The 20,783-nt window shown below is 40.9% G+C and overlaps 1 protein-coding gene across 4 annotated transcripts; it reads left to right on the forward strand.

Moving 5' to 3' along the window:
* Positions 1 to 879: 879 nt before the first annotated feature.
* Positions 880 to 20,569, forward strand: DNAL1 (dynein axonemal light chain 1). Of its 4 annotated transcripts, none has more exons than XM_075030602.1 (8): positions 880 to 940; positions 3,898 to 3,936; positions 6,944 to 7,053; positions 7,716 to 7,771; positions 12,202 to 12,257; positions 13,480 to 13,606; positions 14,017 to 14,163; positions 16,608 to 20,569. In XM_075030602.1, exons 3-8 carry the CDS (start codon positions 7,019 to 7,021, stop codon positions 16,652 to 16,654), a joined length of 468 nt encoding a protein of 155 aa, XP_074886703.1. In that variant the 5' UTR covers positions 880 to 940; positions 3,898 to 3,936; positions 6,944 to 7,018; the 3' UTR covers positions 16,655 to 20,569. The 4 variants fall into 4 exon arrangements, with proteins under 4 accessions (XP_074886703.1, XP_074886700.1, XP_074886701.1 ...); XM_075030599.1 differs by lacking the exon at positions 880 to 940 and adding an exon at positions 1,021 to 1,068; XM_075030600.1 differs by lacking the exon at positions 880 to 940 and adding an exon at positions 1,021 to 1,068 and having other exon boundaries at positions 14,020 to 14,163.
* Positions 20,570 to 20,783: the final 214 nt, after the last annotated feature.

Here is a 20,783-nt window from a genome sequence, read left to right on the forward strand (position 1 = left end):
CGCCTCCCTTAACCCTGTTTTGTCACCTGCCCAGTTCCGATACCTGTGTCTCCACGCTGCAGTCCTACCTCAGCCTATCTATTGCCATGCAAGGTGCCAAGCTGGAGGTTCAGGAATTACATGTTAAGTTGTAAATAAACCAAAAACCAGGTACCTTTAAAGTCCTCAGACTTCACTTCTAAAGCACACGCCTTTTAAAATAATTAAGTGTTTGATGTTGTCAGATATATGCAATTTGAAAGAGAAGTAAAACACTTTATTAAAAAGCGAGCCTGTTTAAGAATTTGATGTTATGTTTTTGTTTCCAAATAGTGCATTTGTTTGGAAAGCTGAATGATATTTTTTAAACAAAGAAAGGAGGAAAAATAAAAAGAATGAACCTTTACTGCAAAGACCCTTTTGTGAAGAGGTCAAGGTATATTCCTGGACAAAATAATTCACAGCAGTGTCTGTAGAAAACCAGCCAACTTTTGCACTAGCGTTTTGTATATGTACAATGCTACTTGGAGACCAAAGAGTCGTCGCAGACGCTCTGAAGGTTAGGTAGCTATTTTCCGAAGCACACATTAAAGCGAGTGCCCCATGACAGCCTTAGTTACGGCCACGTTATTTATAGGGTTTTGCGTTCCCTGCCTGGCCAAACTCCCACGGTGTTTCACGGAGGCTGTTGCGGGGGGGGGCTGGATTAGCTTCACTAGCTAAACCCGGGGGGGGGGGGGGGGGCTGAAGCACCTCTAACCGTGGGTTTCCGAGACCCCCCGGACTCCGCCAGAGCTCCGGCCGGCCGCCGCTTCTCTACCGGTACGGCTGGAGCCGGGCGGGGAGCGCCTCGCGGGAGGACCACCGCCCCCGCCACGTCCCACAATGCGTCGCGGAGCGCCCCCTACGCGACTTCCGGCACGGCACTTTCTCTCTGGCCGCGCTTCTCTATGATCGCCAGGTGCGGTTGCCTTCGCGCTCGCTCGCTCCCCCCCCCCCCCCCCCGCCCCGACGTGTCAGTGGCGCCGCGCATGCGCGGGAGGCGGCCGTGCCATAGCAACCGGAGCGTTAACGGTAGCAACGGCAATGGTGGGTCCCTTCAGCGCCGGGGAGGGCGCCGGGCCTGCAGGGGTGGCGGCCGGCCCAGCGGCTGCTCGGGAGGCCGGGGGGGCTTGGGGAGAGGCTGAGCGGCGGCGTCCCCGGGACCCGGCGGCGGCTGGGGGGGGGGCGGTGAGGGCACGACGACCGGGGCCTGCTCCGGGACTGGGGGGGGGCTGGCTGGTCGGTTCCCTCCGCTGGCGCGGCGAGGCGCAAGGGGCCGGGGGTTGTGCGAGCGGCGTCCCCTCAGGGCTGCCGCCGAGCGGCCCCCGGGGCGCCGGCTGTGGCAGTGCCGCCGGCCCGGCGCTGCGGGAGCGGCAGCGCGGAGCCGAGCCCGTCGCGGTCCGGGCTCCCCCCGAGCTGGTCTCTGGCGCCGAGCAGCCTGGGCAGGGTATAAGCTGGCCAGAAGGCAGCCCAGTGCTCGGGGCGTTGGCTGAGGCGGGGGTGTGGGGGGGCTGTGTGGCCTGTTACTGATTTCAGGGATAGATCAAAGTAGTGGGGAGTCTGGGATGCCGTCATCTAAAAACCTGAGTTAGTACGTGGTTTTAAGGCAGCAGCATCTGCGATTACTACAGCGACTAGCTTGGTATCTGTTGCTGTGCAATTCTGATTTGCTCTATTTAACATATAAATAAATGTTTGCAAATGAAGGCAAAGTGTCACTGTTTTACTTTTTCTTGGGGGTCTAAATTTTGCAAATACTCTGTGTCCAACAGCCATGTTTTGGGGGGAAAAATACTTCTTTTGTTATGACTTTTATATGTACAGGGATGGGGTTTTTTTCCCCTTAAGGTATTATGTTTCTTGTTCCTGCCATGTTGATGGTGACTCTTCAGGGTGACAATTTCAGCTATTGATCGCTTGGCATTTTGAATATTTTAAGTAATGTGACTTTCTTTAGTCTAAATACTGGTAGGAAATTGTTCAATATGCAGGTAGAGGAACCCTGCAAACTTGCTTCTCAGAGGGAGGGTTTCCTTAAGTAACCTCCCTTGGCAGAGGATACTATGATTTATCTACAGAAATTTCAAGTGCACTTCAAAGAAGACAAAATCTGTGATATGTGTTCTCCAGATAACCCACTATGCTGATTTTCATATTTCCACCAAATCGGATAGTACAACGGGAGAGACAAGTCAGCAGAGGTCAGGGAAGAAGCTGCTCCTTGTGCTCACACGGATCACTAGCTTTGAAGTTCAATCTGGTTTTAGGCGTGAGTTTGAAACAAGGCAGCGCTGGTCATATAAATCCGGTTCTGTCTTCAACATGAGTGACTGAGAACACGTACCCAAATGACATAACGATTGCCTACCATAATTATGAAAAATGCAATGAAGTTTCTGTCCAAAAAACCTGATTAACTGGAAGCCAGCTGTTTTTGCTGGCACACTGGTAGCTGTTAATCAGGTTTCATAATGGTGTTGGAATGGGAACTAGGAACGTGATCTTCTCAACAGGAGGAGGTCACGCGGGTGTTTATGTGCAACAGACACCGAGGAGATACTGCCATGGCAGGAGGTTGCCAGGTCATCTACAATGGGACCTAGAGTAGCTACCACATGGTGTAGACAGGATTAAAACAAATGCCCATCAGTGGGCGGAAGCAGCTGGAACATCTGAGGATGCTCAGTGATATATGTCTAAATGAAGGTATATATTTATGCATACTGAGATGCATGCTTGGACTCCTTGGTGTTGCTGGGCCTTGGACTGTTGCTGGGTGTTCAGCGGCTGTAGCCATTCTTTTACATGCAGCTGCCTCAACTGCTGTCTTTCACCATTGGGTCCAGAGTTTCCAGGGGTCTTAAGTAAAGCACCCAACACTAAAGCTCTGTGACCGAGGTGATTGCCTGTAAGATTTTGGGTGGAAGTTAGTTTGTTGGTTTTAACTTTTACAGTCCTTTTTTGGATATCTGATTACCAGAAAGGCTGCTTCTATCCACATGTGGTAGTGCTATGCTTAAGAGCAATAGACATGCCCAAACTAGAGTCCTCCTGTTTTTGTAGAAAGGAGGCTGTTGATCAGTTTTCATGAAAGATTGGTCTCTGAAACCTTTTTAATCCAACAGACATCTTGGAATATGTTTAATGTTTAGGATAGATCAGAGTTCCTCTATATACTACTGTTTTGGATATCATCATGTGGTTTTGATAAGACTCTGATGTGAGGCAGAAAAGTTGGAGTTAGTGACAACAGAAAGTTGGTCAGTGGGTCAATCCTTAAAAAGTCTTGTACACCAGCTCTCAGATTTTTCCTGAGTAATACATGTTTTCACATCGCATGATGTGACTTGACATAAAACGGTTGGAGAAAAACAAACATAAACAGTCCAGATTGCTCTTGATTTTTGGCAAGTTGTACCTTATTTTCCTCAGTGAATCTCAAGAGGCTGTATCATTCTGTCTACTCACAGACTTGCTTTCAGACAGGAAGTTCCTAATGCACAGTAATAGAAAGTGTGGGGGTTTAAGAGCATTAGACCACATTTTTCAGTGCAGTAATCTCTTATATGTTTGAATTGAATTTCACCATGAAAGCTAACAAGCAGTGTCCCAAACCTGTGCTCCAGATGGGGCAGAGAGTAAGATCAGGAAGATAACGTCCTTGCATGAAGCCAGTTTATTGCTTCTGAAAATGCTACCAAGTAGCCCAGAAAATAAAATTACCAGACACTGAGGGGTTCCAGCTTCTTAGAGTCAGCTGGGGGAAGACAATACAGGAAAATGGTAGAAGGGGGTAGACAAGCAGGATAGGTTTGCAGTGAACAAGCCAACTAAAAATTTGCAATGAATATTCATTTAAATTTGTTTCATTTTTAGGCAAAAGCAACAACTATCAAAGAAGCTCTAGCCAAATGGGTAAGTATCTAGCTGCTTTGCAGTACTCCATGGCATGGAATTTGATTGTATTCAGCTAATTTTGTTTTTCAAACATTTTAAGAACTATGTTTGCTTGAAACATCTGCTACAGGAATTTTTACAAAGTAAAAATTCTATTATTATCGTTGTTATTATTATTGTTATTATTATTGAAGTATAATACATTCTGTTGGACTTTATGTGTTCTTCTTAAATTGATATGGCTGGTAAAGATGAGTCTGTTTTGCTCTCCTGCCTTGTTCTGCTGAATATGCATTGATAGAAGGCCTGAGGCTACAAAGAGATTTAAAGTTGGGGATGTCTTATGTTTTAATTATGCTCTGTTCATTTTACCTGAATGTAGTCCTTCCCATAGAATAAACAAGTATGAAATTCTCACTGTACTGAAGTCAGCAAAATTTCTACTATTGTCTTTTAACATATTGTCCCACATATTGTGCAAAGCTTAACCCAGAATGAGTTTCTTGCCTGTTTTTCTTCTTAAAGTACTGTGTTAATCCAGACAGTCATTTGGGGTGGTGACTGACCTGGTCTTGGAGCCTTCTAGAAAGCTGTTTATTGGCAAGGATGCAGAGATAATTTCAAATGATGATGTAGGATGCTCTGGGGTCAGGTTCACAGTCCCGTAAAACCAGTGAGAATCTTTCTCCAGTCTCAGCGATTTTTAGACGAGGGCACAAATGTGCCATTCAGTATACATGCACTCTCCCACTAATCCTGGCCGGCTTCTAGAGCAAGAGTTTATAAATGTTTTGGTCTCTAGAAGATCTGGATATGAGGCAGTGTGGGCAGGTACAGTTGAAAGCCAGAAGACCTGTACCATCAGCTCAAGGTACTAGTCTGTAATTGAAGACTACTTCCTGTCAGAATTTTATCATTGTTTAGTACCTTCAGTATTTCAGGTTTTTTTCATTTTTCTTAGTATTTCCCACAAACTTCACTCCTGCTCTCCTAATAAAAACTAGAATGCAAGAACTTGTGGACATTAGCATTACTAGAGGTGTGAACTGAGTATTAAAAAATTTTGCTTTTCCTTCCTCATTCTTTCTGTCCTTCAAAATCTCAACTCCATGTTTCCTGTTAAAGATTTATTTTCCGTTTGCTCCTCTGTCACATGTCTTAGAGATAATAGACCTGTGTCAGTGAGTTTCCATTAATGTTAGGCATAAAGTGCTGAATTTGCTTTTCTGTTCATGTTATTGGGGGTGGGTCTAAATCTTCCTTTTACTACTCATAATCTGGGTCCATGTGACTTGTAAAATTGGGTCTGGTGGTGTGTTGCATTCCAGATGTTTTTCTTCCCTTTGGCATAAGGGTTTACCTATGCCCTACAGTCAGGGTGACAGAAGTTAAATCAAAGCAACTTTAACTTTAAATCAAAGCAACTTGAACTTTAAATCAAAGCAACTTTAACTTAGCAAACACATAACCTGTTCTTAAAAAAGCGTCTGTTCTACCTGTGGTTTCTCTGTGGCTTATTGTGGTTGTTCAGCTGACCTTTCTTCCAGAAGCACATGGCAATCATGATGCATTTTCTTGCTGTAAGTGGTCACTGCTGACCACAGTCTGTGCTGGAAGCTCTCTCCCTTCCACATTTTTAAGAAAAAATGTATTTTATTTGTCAGTATAAACCAATAGATTATAAACTGAGTATAAATGCAAATAGATAGTGTGTTGTTCTTAGAAAAGAAAATGGAGGTTTCACATTTATATAGTGACTTAGTTTGAACACATTCACCATATTCTAGCAAAACATCCAACATGCTTATTTGCCAAATTGCTAATTATGAATAAAAATATTATCACACTGAATTTTGACAGAAACTGGAATATAAGTAAATGCACAAGGCAACATGCTAATTTTTTATTAAAGTAAGTTGCCTGAAGTATTTTGGCTACATAAGAGAGAAAATAATGTTATCAAAAACCTGATCTTGTGCTGTGGGATTCTTAAAGACTTCTGGGATGCAATTCATTTCATTACAAAGTAGCCATATAAGCCAGGCCAGACCTCAGCTATCTCACTTTTCAGTAGCTGCATAAAAATGGGGGAGAAGACAAGAGTCCTTGTTTTGAAAGCGCGGAGTAGATTTCTCCTTTGTTAATGGACCTCCAGTCCTCCCACTGAACACTGAGTGAATTGACAAAATGCTCCCTTTGTGCTGTCAGGGAGGCAGCTGTCAAAACTGGTGGTACTACCCAAATAGATACTTGTTCCAAGCATTTAGTCAATAATTACCATCGCTTCAGAACTGTGAAAGATTTAATAGACTATATTTTTTAAGAAACTCAAGTGCTGAAGTTATGGCCATTTTTCTAAAGTTCTGAACTTTATGGAGTATTTAATCCAGAAAATTATCAACCAAGGCTGTAAATAGGAAATTTGTCTTTTTGCTGTATTCTCTAAAGTGTGAAATCTTCCCCCACTCTTTTTTAATGGCTAATTAGAAATTATTTTTTTTAGATTCTTAACTCTGTGCATCTGTTGAGGTTCTCCTGCAAAACACACTCCACTGTGTTCAGTTGGTGTTGTTAGGCGTGAGTTCTGACTTTTATGGCTGAAGTGGGAAGGAGATTTTTCTGTCAGAGCTTTTAAGAATCTGCTTCTGCTACAGATTGGCCCTCGCTGAGGCTTCTATATGTCAGTCTCCATGGAAGTACCTTCATTCAGAATTTTAAACCTCCATCTGTTCTCCATTTCTTTATGGCAGAGGACCCCTTAATTAAATCACTCCAGTGTAACACAGCTTTTAAAAAAAGCATATGTAATGTTTAAGTTCTTTTGATATCTTGAAAATAAGCTAGCCTTCCCCTCTTTACGCTATGCCAGCAGGAATCTTGATAAACAGTATTCAGAATGCATTCTTGTTTCAGTAATACCTTTTAGTAGTATATTGGAATTACTTCTATAGTAATTTTTTAGTATAGTAATTTTTAGTAATTGCATGTAGCTGTGAGCCTCTTCTTCACTTTCTCTTTTCTTTAGGAAGAAAAAAATGGCCAGAAGGCTTCAGAGGCAAAGGAGGTAAAACTGTACGGTCAGATTCCTCCTGTAGAGAGGATGGATGAATCTCTCTCCACGCTTGTTAACTGCGAGTAAGTTCAGTTAAAAACAAATTTGAAATCAAATATTCACTTCTCTTTACATTAATTTTCACTTTTTCTGCTGTCCACTGTGCAAATATGTACTTACTATGTTTAAGTGTGGCCTTCAAAGCAGCAGCTTTCTCTTCTTTTTTCTCAGCTGAGCTTCTCTTTCCACACACAGTTCCTCTTTTAAATTCAAAGATCCCTGTCGCTTAACTGAGAAGATGTTAGGGTAGACTCTGTATTGATATTTATCCCCAGAAAAAATATATACTGTTTATCAGTATATAATTACAGGTCCATGTTTGGAGTCTGTCAGCTATCTGGCACATTTATGATCCATTCTAAAATTTTTGCAAACAAAAAAAGAGACTTAAGCAGGACTTTCAGAAAGAGATTAGAGCCATTTCAGAAATAAATGTCCGTGCATTTGATAAAGCTAGGCATAAAAAGATAATCCAGTATCTTATATAAGTAACTCATGAAGCTAAATAAAGTTGCAGAAGTCTTGATAGTTTGAGGGTATTTTGAGTGTTTACACATCTAGTTAGTTCACCATCTAGTAAGAGAAGAATAGACAATTATTTCTGACGCAATGGTGTTTGGATGTGGAACTCTTCTGATATAGTGATCCCTTATATGCTGTGAATTGATTATTCTTGCTTTTAAAGGAAACTATCGCTGTCTACAAACTGCATTGAAAGAATCGCCAACTTGAACAGCCTAAGTAAGTGACAAGCCAGTGATCGATTGTGTTTGTTTTCTAGTTGCTTGGATAGGACATATATCATAATTTGTTATATGTTCCATCTCTATACCTATTCTTATCCTTTTTAATTCCTTCCTCATAGAAAATTACAAATGACCCTTAAAATTGTTAGTCTTACTGGAGAATGCATGTTTAGCAGTAATGGTGTATTAAAGCATGTATCCCTGCAATAGCCTTGGCAGTTGTCTCACTGTGCAGGTTTAACAACAACAACAACAAAAAATCCATTCAGAAAGCACTTTTGTACCCTGCAGTGGGCCTAGTTGTGATGTTCAACACCTCATCGGTTCTAGAGTGATTTAATGACCAATTTCCATCCTCACGATGGAGATAGTCTGCAGTTCAACAACTCCATAATTGCGGTATTGGTTGGAGTGAGGTTGGAGTGTTGTAGACCTGGATGGAAAAATGTTGTTCCACTTTGCAGAGGACTGAATATACTTGGTTTGATTTTGTTTGTACTTGAAAGGGGTGTGCCATCTGTCTAGAAGTGTAACTGAACTTTTATTTCTTGGGCACCTGTCTATGAAACCTTGAAAATCATTGGGTTACTGACTTTGGGACAGAAGTCTTAATGGTCTGACTAATGGTCAAGACTTTGACTCTGTGGCATGAAGCTGGCAAAGAGCTGCAGGTTTTGGGCTGGAGCTTCCAGGCTTTTCTGTCCCCATCATATTGCCAGGCGGACAGACAAGGAACTTGGAATCCCATCCTTTCCAACTACACACCAATGGGGCTGTCAAGGAGCTTGATAGGCTTATTTGTTTTCATAATATGCTCGGACTTCAACAAATTTGCAAATACTAATCAGGGAAAAAATATTCCAGTAGTCTTTCCAAATAACTGTACTGTAATATCTCAATTTGAGTAACTCTATCATAAGCAAAAAATAATTAGGCAGTTATATATAAAAGTAAAATTTTGAGTGGGATAAAACATTAAAAGTCTTTAAAGCATCTTAAGTATTTTTATTAATAAAATGTAGAATTAAAACATCCAGTCTGTACCAAATATTTGGTCCTAAAGGCACACAAACTAGAACTATGTGGTCTGTCTCTTAAAGCTACAGAATATGAGGAACTCACCATCTCTATTGGATTCTGTGAAAGACAGAGAAAGCAGTGCTTATAGCTATGAAAAACAAGCCACTAATTATTACATACTTGCTTTTACTTATCGCAGAGAGGAAGCTAAGAAATCTTTTTAAGTGTCTACACTCTTTTCAGATGGAAAAGATTACTATTAATGTATATACCTGATATTGTAGCTCTGTCAAGTAGATAATTCTGTGTAAAGGATCACACCCCTGTATCTGTACATGTGAGGAAGATGTTCTAGATGACAGAAACAAGTGTTAGTTTTGTGTTTTAAAGAATGTAAATGTTCCATAAGGGAGATCTTTCTTCCTTTAAAATATAGAATATCTCAGAACAAGAGTAATGAAAAACAGTAACAGCAGTTAGAAACAATTTTAAGGCATAGCTTTTTAAACAATCTGTCATTTTTGTGTTTGTAAGTATCCTTTCATTGCTTACAAATTTCAAAAGCTAGTGCAAACTTATAATTTATAAATGACAGTTACAGAGAGAATAGCTGGCTAGACCAAAAGGCCATCTCCCAGCACTCTCCCCTGTGGATGGGGATCCTTAGGGATATTCTGGAGAGTATTAGCTGTAGTAAGCTTTAGACTTACTGGTTATGATTCTTCATTTTTTTGAGCATGGTCATGTGTTAAGCTGTTGTGTTTAAAACGAAAAAGAACTCTCATTGTACCTCAACTTTTTAATAAAAATTAATCTTCCTGTTTAAGAATATTTGCCAGGTGTGGTTTCATCCCTGCATTTCTTGAGACAGAACATACAACCGTCTATTCTAGATCAGCCTTGAAACTTCATCTGTAGCAATCTCTAGCCACTGCGTGTGCTGTCTATGGAGTATCTGTTGCTACTTGGCTGGAACTTTCATTAGTCTTGCCGTTAATTATTGTACCATGTATTTTCAATCATTATGCATACAAGAGCAAAACAAAATCATGAAGTATTTCATCCTTAATGTAGTTAAGAAGAAGTGATAAAACATTCATGAAAGGTATAGGTCCAAAGGTAACTCAGCTACATGCTGCAACTCAGTTTGCTTATTTACATCTGCAAGAAAGCTTGTGTGAAAAATTAAAATTAGTTACACAAAACCACTGTTAATTTTTGATAGCTTTGAGTTACACTAGTATCACAGTAAACCCCAGCAAGAACTTGGAAAGGAGTTTTGTCTGGGTGCTAGACTAATAGAATCATAGAATGGTTTGGATTGGAAGAGACCTTTAAGATCATCTAGCTTTAGTGGTCCATCTGTCAAATCCATGTCTCTCCAATTTCGAGACAAGGATGTCATGCAGGACAGTGTCAAATGCTTCGCACAAGTTCAGGTAGATGACATCAGTTGCTCTTCCCTTCTCCGCCAATGCTGTAACCTCGTCATAGAAGGCCACCAAATTTGTCAGGCACGATTTGCCCTTAGTGAAGCCATGTTGGCCGTTACCAATCACCTCCTTATTTTCCATGTGCCTTAGCGTAGTTTCCAGGAGGATCTGCTCCATGATCTTGCTGGGCACAGAGGTGAGACTGACTGGCCTGTAGTTCCTCCAGTCTTTCTTTTTACCCTTTTTAAAAATCGGGCTTATGTTTCCCCTTTTCCAGTCAGTGGGAACTTCACTGGAGTGCCATGACTTCTCAAATATGATGGATAGTGGCTTAACCACTTCATCTGCCAGTTCCCTCAGGACCCGCGGATGCATCTCATCATGTCCCATGGACTTGTGCACCTTCAGATTCCTTAGATGGTCTCGAACCTGATCTTCATTCTCCCGGTCCCTGCCTTTGCCTTCTGCAACTTGGGCAGTGTGGCTGGAGCCCTTGCCGGTGAAGGCTGAGGCAAAAAAGTTGTTGAGTACCTCAGCCTTCTCCATATCCCAGGTAACCAGGTCTCCCGTTTCCTTCTGGAGAGGGCCCACATTTTCCCTAGTCTTCCTTTTATCACCGATGTACTTAGAGAAGCTTTTCCTGTTGCCCTTGATGTCCCTGGCCAGATTTAATTCTATCAGGGCTTTAGCTTTCCTAACCTGATCCCTGGCTGCTCAGACAATTTCTCTGTATTCCTGCCAGGCTACCTGTCCTTGCTTCCACCCTCTGTAGCCTTCCTTTTCGTGTTTGAGTTTGTCCAGGAGCTCCTTGTTCATCCATGCAGGCCTCCTGGCAGTTTTGCCTGACTTCCTCTTTGTTGGGATGCATCGCTCCTGAGCTTGGAGGAGGTGATCCTTCAATATTGACCGGCTTTCTTGGGCCCCTCTTCCCTCCAGGGCTGTATCCCATGGTGCTTCACCAAGCAGATCCCTGAAGAGGCCCAAGTCTGCTCTCCTGAAGTCTGGGCTATGAGCTTGCTGTGCGCCCTCCTCGCTGCCCCATAGATCTTGAACTCCAGCATTTCATGGTCACTGCAGCCAAGGCTGCCCTTGAGCTTCACGTTCCCCACCAGCGCCTCCTTGTCGGTGAGAACGAGGTCCGGCACAGCACCTCTTCCATTCTTCTGCGTGGTTGGCCCCCTCCCTTCTGTGTGTGCCGGTGGGGGAGGTTTTGGCTGTTTGGCTGTGGGTCCGCTGCAGACCGCGCTCGGAACCAGCCATCCAACTCCTCCTCAGCCTCCCTGATGCCACGCAGCGTCCTCGCCGCCTGCGGCAGGAGGTCCTCCACCTGGGCACAGGGTTTGCCGGCAGCTCTGCTGCCTGTCCCTGCCCCAGGAGAAAGGTCCCGGCCCTTCCCGCAGTCGGAGGTCTGCGCTGCAGCCTCTCCCTCCCGCAGCTCCGTCTGGGCAGAGGCATCAGCCACCGCTGGGGTAGGTGGTGCGGACCCCCAGCCGCAGCTGCAGCCTTTGCTCTCTGAGTTGAAATGTCTCTCATCAGACTTCTGTAAGGCAGCTTTATAAGCTGCCCCTATTATAGAAATCAAATCTGCTGCCTTAAAATAAGATTGGAACCACTGCCTGGAGAAGAAGGGGTACGAACTATGTAAGATCAAAACTAGCAGGTTAGCAGTTAAGAGTTCAGGTGCAAGGTGAAATAATATTTTTTATTTAGTATTTATCTGGACTGAATTTCAGCCAGGTAACCTGAGCAGCTTTGTATTCATGAACGTGTTTCTGAGCTGTCCACCGCATCCATTCCTGATCTGTGTAGGACAGGAGGTTTTGTTTCTGTTAGGTGATTCTCTCTTAAAGCAGCCTGTTCAGAGTGCAGTTTCTTTGTAAGTAGAATATGGCATTTTACCTGACCTACAGCATTTTCTTATATTTAAAAAAACCCCATTTATTAACAAGAAACTTTCTTTTATCTATTACAGAAAATTTGAGGATTCTGTCTTTGGGAAGAAATAACATAAAGAACTTGAATGGATTGGTATGTGCTTCTTAGTATCAATTCTACGCTAACAAAATGGAGTACTGTCTAGAATGCAAGATAATTTCCCTATGTTCATAAAAGTCTTTGCTGAATTTATGTTATTGCCTAACCATTTATTTTCTTCTTTCACTATGATCTGTTCACCCTCTTCCATGTTGCTTCTGAATTTTCAGATAGTCTTTCTCTTTTTTTTGTTTAAACATGCTTCATGTTTGGAGCTTCTTCAGGGTTAATTTACTACATAAAAGGATTTTAGAAGGAGAGATTTTGTTGTCTTTGATAAATATAAGCAGAACTTTTATTTGAAAACTGCTGTCTGTCTGTAAAGCTCTCTAAATTCCACTGGCTTTAAGTGAAAATAATTCCTACAGACTTTTTGCATGAGGAATTTTCTACCTGAAGATACTTAGTCTATGCTTCTTTACTACAAATATTGGCAGTCCTGTGAACACACACTTCATGAGAGTCTCCTTTTTATGTTAACTGGTACCCGGAGCAATATGGCTTTAGGGGAGAAGATGATGGCAGGACTAAGTCTACCAGGTAGGGGAAAATTTGTTGAGAAAAAAATTGCATCAATTTTGTTACATTTCAGTTAAGGGCAGAACTTTTTTTCAATCAACTTTTTTAAAATGAATATAGAAATTCTTTTCTTCCTCAAGAGATGCTGTATGTTTCTCCCGCAGAATGTTTCTCTTCAAAGATATTCCCACCTTCAGAGATGCCATATCTCTTAAGTGTGAAATGCAGAGTCAATGTGTAACAGCTGGTTTAAAAACCTCTTTTTTGAGAGAATTATGAATGCAACTTCTGGCCAACAGATACAAATATACATGCACCTGAAATGAATCATTCCTGTGTATTGCATAACCCCCCTTCTAAAGTAGTTGTTGAATTGCATTCACTTCAGGTATGTTGCAGTGCACAAGCAGCCAAATTTGTCTCCTCTGCCCCGATGCCTTAAGAACAACTACTCTAGCCAGCTATTCCTTGTCTTAGAATAAGATTGTGATTTCTGTCCTCCTAAATATATTTCAGATCCTTTGCTCTTAATTCCCCTGAGTACTTGTCATGCATAATTAGGGACCTGCTTAAAAGGAAATGAAGATATACACCTTAGTATTTTCTCACATGAGGTGACCTGCAGGGGGTGAAGAAAGAGTCTGAAGAATAAGGAAGATATACTTCCGCTTACCTGAGTAGTCCTGTCATTTTCCAGGAGGCAGTTGCAGATACTTTAGAGGAGCTGTGGATCTCATACAACTTCATTGAGAAACTGAGGGGTATCCGTGTGATGAAGAAGCTGAAGGTTCTTTATATGTCAAATAATTTGGTGAAAGACTGGGGTAAGCCACACCTCTCTATTCTGTAACTTCTCCTGTAGTATGGTGAATGCATGAATTAAGTCACCAAGTGGAAAATAGTTCTGTATGTTACAGGGCTTTAAGTCTCACTGATAATCCTGCAGACATGCATAGAATTGCTAAATACCAACTCATGCAAGAGAGTAAAAATAGTTAGAATATTGAATTTAACTTCTAAGCCCAATGGATTTTGTTCTTTGAATCATCTTTCTCAGACTTCTTTTAAAATGCATGCCTGTTCTTTAACCTGATACCAGTTCAAGCCCAAGCAATCCCTATCCTCTTGTATCCCATGCTATTTATGTTTGCACTGAGTTTGAAAGGAACGTGTGGTGCAGATGTACTTTCTATGTTCCACAATCTGGTTGGTGTTTTCACCTTTGTGGTTGCAGCAGAGTTTGTGAGACTGGCAGAGCTGCCATTACTAGAGGATCTGGTGTTTGTAGGCAATCCACTACAAGAAAAATACGCCTCTGATCAGAAGAACAATTGGATTGAAGAAGCAACCAAACGGGTACCCACGTTGAAAAAGCTGGATGGTGAGTTTGGGGCATGAGGCAATTGGTGTGAGTTAACAGCTTAATATAAAGACAACCACAGGGAAATTAATCACAACCTCAGAAATTAATCTGCGTGCCTATGTAATCAATACACACCTCCCTCCACTCTTTGGAGTTATTCAGAAGTAGTTATTCAGATCTCGGCTGCAGGATCTTCTGAGAGTGTTTGATGGATTTGGAGTGTTAAATCCAAGTGGTCTTGCAGCGTACAGTTGGGCTTTACTCTTGAAGTTACCCAGTCAAATAGTTTTAGCATATAACTAATAGTGAACTGAAAGATTTAGCATTAAATAAGTTAACAAGGCTTTCATCTGCCAAGTTGAATTACAGTTTTCCCACCAATTTGATTTACAGTTTTCCCAACAAAAGAGGGTGACATGGTGGGGATGGGGATAGACAGGGATATGCTCTGTTTTGCTTCTGGTGCAAGGACAAGTTTTCAAAACTTCATGCAGGTTTCCTAAATGCCTGAATATCCCCCTCTCGTCACTGTAGTAAGCCTCAATTTGTGAGCTGTCCTCTCCTTTTTAAGAAGTCCCTGGTATGAAAATATATTGAAGCATGTTCTGCTTTAAAAGTGAGATAATTTTAAAATCTATTTTTAAATATGTTAATTTCTGTTAATGGAGATGTTAGCTGTTCACTATTATCCCCTGTTTACTAAAGCAATGAAGAGGACAGCAGGACTGGTCAGTAATAAAGAGTCAGAGTAGCAGCAGGGAAGGTACAAGTGTAGGGATGGCAACAAGAGGACAGCTTCATTACAGGGAGCAATAAATAAGAAATCAAAGCCAGATCAACTGAAGCAATAATTATTAGGAAGTGGAAGCCTGGTGAGAGAAATGTACTGCTATGAAGGATGGCCTGCAGTAGTCCATTTGCTGTTGTAGTAGGAAACATTTTGAGAGTGAAACAAAAAATGGCATAGGGCAAATATCTGTACAGGCAAAGAGTAACCTTGTTAGTATATGGTTAGACCCTTAGTCCCTTAAGCATTTCTGCAGCCTGGAGCAATGGCCAGCTCTGAATTAGGCAGGTACATTTCCTATGCAACATAGAAGGAGGATGATGTTTAAGAATGGAAACCACAAAAACTAGAATGTTGAGCAAAAGAGATGTCAGAAACGCTGTAACCGGCCGTGAGGTTCTTGCTCTTACACCGTCCCAGGGTCCCGTTATGCTTATGTACTATATGTGAGATGACTAATCTAGGGACCTCACAATCATTTAAATGGTTGAAGATGTTCTTCTGGACAAAAATTAGCACTGAAGGTCTCTTTCAGCAAGTAGGTGTCTCCTTTCTGTTAGTCCCTGTGCCAAGAACCCTGCTCAGCAGTTAGGTGCGTAAAGCACAACAGAAACCAGGCTCTGGTGATTTTATTTTCCATTTCCTACCTGTGAAAAAAGAAACACAGCACCCCAATCTTACAGTAAGCAAAGGGCTCTCACCACAAAGCCTCACCACAGTTCAAGTCTCTGCCTCAAGCTCAGCAAAGCATCAGTATGACCCAGTTCCCATTACCCAGGTGACAGCGCAGGTGAATGGACATACACCTTCACACCCTGTTGTTCTTGTGCTAGTTATTTAGGCATGTATTTGATTGTGCTATTTCAGCATGCTGTGAGCTTACCTATACTATTGGGTTTTGCTACTGTGGGGAAAATTTAGAACTTGATAAATCTTTTTGGGTGCTATTAGCATTTCAACTTATTTTAAATTCATGAACACATCACTATGAGGTGGTGCAAACCCTGCAGACTGCCACAATCTGAGGTGCCCTTGATCAACATGGCAGTTAAAAAGTGATATTTTTTTTTAAAAGTACCCAAGGGGTGGGTATAGACTGATGCTACTATGCAATGCAGCTTTATTCCATGACGTCCAAGTTATCCCTAAGACGTGTGACCATATTGCTTCTTGGATCCACGTTAATGTAATTGTGTTGTGTAGTGTGGACATCCTAGTTAGGTATCAGTGAGGAGATATCCCATACTAACTTGGTCATCTGTGTCATGGAAATCGCAGCACAAAGTAGGGGCCCAACAAGAGAAGGGTGATGTGCTAGTTAGTTGTTAGCAGTTGAACCAACATGGTGCATATCCCAGTGACCAAGTTAGGCTGATCTTTGCAGGTCCTGCTTTAGTACCTTTTTTATTCCCTGTTACCTGAGAAGTCAGAAAAACATCCAACAGAAGAGCTCATCAGTTGAAGGCTTTTCTAGTTAAGAGCAGTTCAGATATGCAGAAGTTCATGTCAGTTAGAAGCAGTGGCAGGAAATTCAACTCTTTCCTCTTTTTGCCAGTCCGACTCTTTCCGACAGTCCAGATTAGCTTTCAGGTATATCAGCATTAACTATATTTTTCACTGCATAATATATTCATAAATTTTTGCAGATTTTTTTTTCTCTCTTTTTCTCTCTTAGGTACCCTAGTTTTTAAACAAGAAGAAGATGAAGAAGGAGCAAACTGATGACACTTTCTTCTTGGGTATTTAATTATTTAAGTAACTCCAGATAGCTTGGCACATAGAACTTTTATACAAAATGTTTGTTTTGAACAAAATCTTTGGGCAATTTTTGAAAGACCAGCTTATCTCCACAGTCTGTCACCCAAAGAGTTAGTTACCAAAATTTGGGCACACCAGTTTGTCAAGCTTATGACACCTTCTGTAGAGACCAGTGGAGCTGAGTTTATCTGCTGTTTGGCTAGCAAGAGATCTTTACCTAAACTAATACATAGCTATTTTTAATCCCTGATTAGTGGTGCTTGTTGTTCACTGTTGGGTTATAATAGAACCATTTCAGCTTGTTAGGTGCAGCTGGCCAACATTATCATTGGAAACACTGAGGCCAAAAGAACTATGTTGTCATTTAGACACACATTACAGGCTTTGTTGTGTTTAATTTTGTCATGGGTCTTCCTCAATATTTTAAATATGCAAGTTTGCCTTTTCATCCCCTTAACTGTTATGCCAAACAGGCCCAGTAGTTGTGGACCTACGCACAAAAAAGGTATTGGTCTGATAATCGCTTGTTACTGGCCTTAAAAGTTTTTAATTGGGCTTCTCGCATTGGAACTCAACTGCATTGCTTAGAAGATCATGTATAACTTATATATTTATTTATTTTAAAGAGGCAATGGGAATTCTTTGCATGGTTTCAGTGAGACTAAAATATCTGCTAGCTTTTTTTGTTGTTTCTTACTAAGAAATTATTTTAGATTGGAATATGTTGCCTATTAACCTACAGCTGGTTCCTAGTTTTGGTTTGGGTCACTGGTGGACATAATCCTTCTCAGCTCCAGAATTTTCCTATAACTAAGTAGGCTGATACTAATACAGAAACAAACAGCGAACAAAAGACCTGGGCTTGAGGACAGAAAATTCTGGGCTTGGGGATACTAATTTTTTATGAAAGCACAGATGTAAGCAGTGAGAGAAAGTGTATGTAGTTACTGGGGAAGGTGAGACGAGATGGAAAGTGAGCATTGGAAAAAGAAGTATTGAAGATGTGCTAAATGTGCGATATTGCAGGGTAACCAGTTTTAGTAAAGCCCCCTTTATGTGACAAGTAACTATTTTTAGTGAAAAGCATTAAACAATGATGAAGACATACCTGATTGCACTGTTGGATGCCAATAGTGGTTTGGTTTTTTTCTTCTCTTTAGAGAATAGATCAAGTCACCTGAGTAGGTTTTTTCTGCAGCTTGTTTTTATTGTTTCTTTTTTAAAAGCTCTTCTTCTAATTCATGGTACCATCTTTGTTTAAATTAAAATGGCAACAAGTATATCTGCTGGTTCCAGACCAGGCATAGAAGGGATGGAGGCAGAACACCACTCTTAATTGTTTTGTTTGTGAAGATGTGGCAGGAGTTGAAATCTTGGAAGTCATGGTCAGAGATAAAAAGGTAGAATTGGCCCACATGACAGTGGTATTGATCTCAAGCTCCAATTATAATTGTAGTAGAAGATATTCTCCCTCTAATCAATTTCTAAGTGAACAGTGTGAAGTAGAAGATTACAAGACAATCACAGTTTAGATCCATTACTTAAAATAAGGTCAAGAGAGCAATGGCAAAAACTGTGGACATTCTTCACCTAGCACAAACTATTTCCAAGCAGCTGTTCTCTTGACCAGAAAGCAGTTTATCCTACAGGCAACTTTATATTTGCATTTAATTTCTTGTAGAATTATTCTCCTAGCTTTATCATTAGTAAAGGCACCATTGACCAAGAAGCACAATGGAAGAGAGGGTATATAGTCAACAGCCATTTCATATTGGCTTCTTTTAAAACTAAGCCATTCAGTTCACTTGCAGCCAACCACTTTTGGCAAAATGGCTGTGCTTTGGCACACTCAGCCCCTACTGTCCCCATCTGCTGTGGCCGGGCAATAGGGGATTGGCTTGTGCCCTTGACGACCATAATTAAAGTGTGGTTAACGTGAGCCACAGCTTGAGTGGAGCAAAACTTGACTTCTGAATATTACCAACAAACGGAAATGCCAAATTCATCTGTTTGGAGACATTTTCAGAATAGATCATGCAGTGCTCTTGTCCTAGCTCTTGGCCACAAAGAAAAGTGTTTGAACCTCTGTAGCTGGTCTCTCCTAGCACAAAGGCTACAAGTATGGTACATATGGGTAGGTTAAGCTCCTCGAATGAAATGCGACAGGAGAGAAAGTGAGTGATGAGCACACAGTCCAATGCCAAGTAATCCTCCCGGTTGATTTTTAGTATCTAAATATGGTCTAAGTGTACATTTCTGAAGGTCATGTTAGATACAGCAAATACTCTACACTTTGGCTATTTTGGGACATTCTGAGAGCAGAATAGAAACTTACCTGTTCTGACTATGTGGTGATGATTGGAACGAAACACAGCTCCATTGACAAGACATGAGGGATAAGAGCAGTTCCTGGCTCTTCTAAGTGACCAATACAGGCTATATGTATGGGAATCAGTCCAAGAACTACTGCAGTTGGTGGTAGAGCTGTGTGTATTGTGTGGCCCACTGTCATCAGGTCTTTTCACAGATTTAACAGCACAAATTCTCTAGTTCTTTTTTGGGGGCCACATTATAAATACCATCAAAAAAGAAAAAAAATCATTATTGAAGGAATGGAGCATCCAGTCTCAGCACAATTATAACAGCAGTAAGGGACACTTACAGTACAAGATTTCCCTTGCCTTTTGCCCTTCATGCTGTGATAAATTAGCATATATTTTAAAACCCTTCTGATAAAAAGTGTACGTCAATCTCAGTGAAACAATACAGTAAGAAAAGAATAAACGGTGGCTCTTATTTGTCAGGAGATGCTTCAGCTCAAAGCTGGGTGGAAGGTTCAGCTTAATGTTGCTTTGCCTGATGAATCATGATTATTCTCAAGAACAGATCAACCCCCCCTGAACTTTTTCTCCTCCAAAAGAAGTAAAGTTTCCCTAAATTTTAAAATTTGCACTTTAAAATTATGCACTGGATGTGGTGGAAGACATACACAGGTGGTAGAATTTAAGCAGCTGATTTGCATATTGATGGTGCTACACCATGTCATGTATAAGCTAACAGTGAAGCTCGGTCTGCATGCCCATAGGGAGCGGCTGAGTAAAATGTTGAAAGGCTTGTCTTTCTGTATTACTCTTTGCTCTTCCTCATCACACCACATCCAATAAAGTTGTAAGCACATTATTATTCATGGATGAAAAGAGCACCCATGTAAAACTTGCAAGCCATGTGGAATTCTGCTTTTCCCAGTGAAATTATGGAGGATTAGCATCCACTTTATTCCTTAGAGAAATATCCTAAAATTAAATTAGTGATAGGAAATAGCTAGGTTTTTTACTTGCTTGTTAGCACACTGACCTCTCCTCGAAGAGCTGATGTATGCAGTGATTATATTGAGAACTGCTGGAAAAATGTGAGAAGAGACCTGAGAACCAGCAGATGACTCAGGTTACACCAGAAGTAGACTCATCTAGAAAAATCTTCAAGCAAGAGAGCACTTTTAACATCCCCTTTGGCTATCTTTTGTATACAGTAATTTTGTAGCATGACCAAACTGTTATATTTGCTGTGTTTAAATTATTTAGGCCTATGTTTATAAATGTTATTCTGTGAAACTCATTTAAAAATAATATAATGTTATTTTATACAAACGTCTTTGGCTGTTGTGTAATGAAATAGTTGAGCTTGTGGAGAGCGTTCAGAAATTAAATTGTGTTCTCATTAAACTTTCCTAGCTGCTCAGGGAGCAATGTATTTATAGTATGTAAATGCTGTTCCTTATTGCCTCTATATTTTAGAATAGAAAATAACTCAGACTTTAAAAATGCTGATATATTGTGATTGTTGTCATCTGATACATAAATATTTTTGAATCTTTTGAGACATTGCTTGTCAGACTTTGTTCTTAAGTCCTGAGAGAAGAGTATACTACTGCTGTATGGGGAAAAAATCCAAATAAGTTAAATAAATGGCTAGTCTTTCTTCAGTACAAAATTACTAGTTCACTTTGAATTTAAGTTCTGTTAACAGCAATATGCTATCAATTCCATTAAACCTGGACAAGAGAAGGTTAACTGATTAATAAATTTCTGTAATA

The sequence above is a fragment of the Buteo buteo genome, chromosome 6 (assembly GCF_964188355.1).
Source record: "Buteo buteo chromosome 6, bButBut1.hap1.1, whole genome shotgun sequence".
Taxonomy (NCBI): domain Eukaryota; kingdom Metazoa; phylum Chordata; class Aves; order Accipitriformes; family Accipitridae; genus Buteo; species Buteo buteo.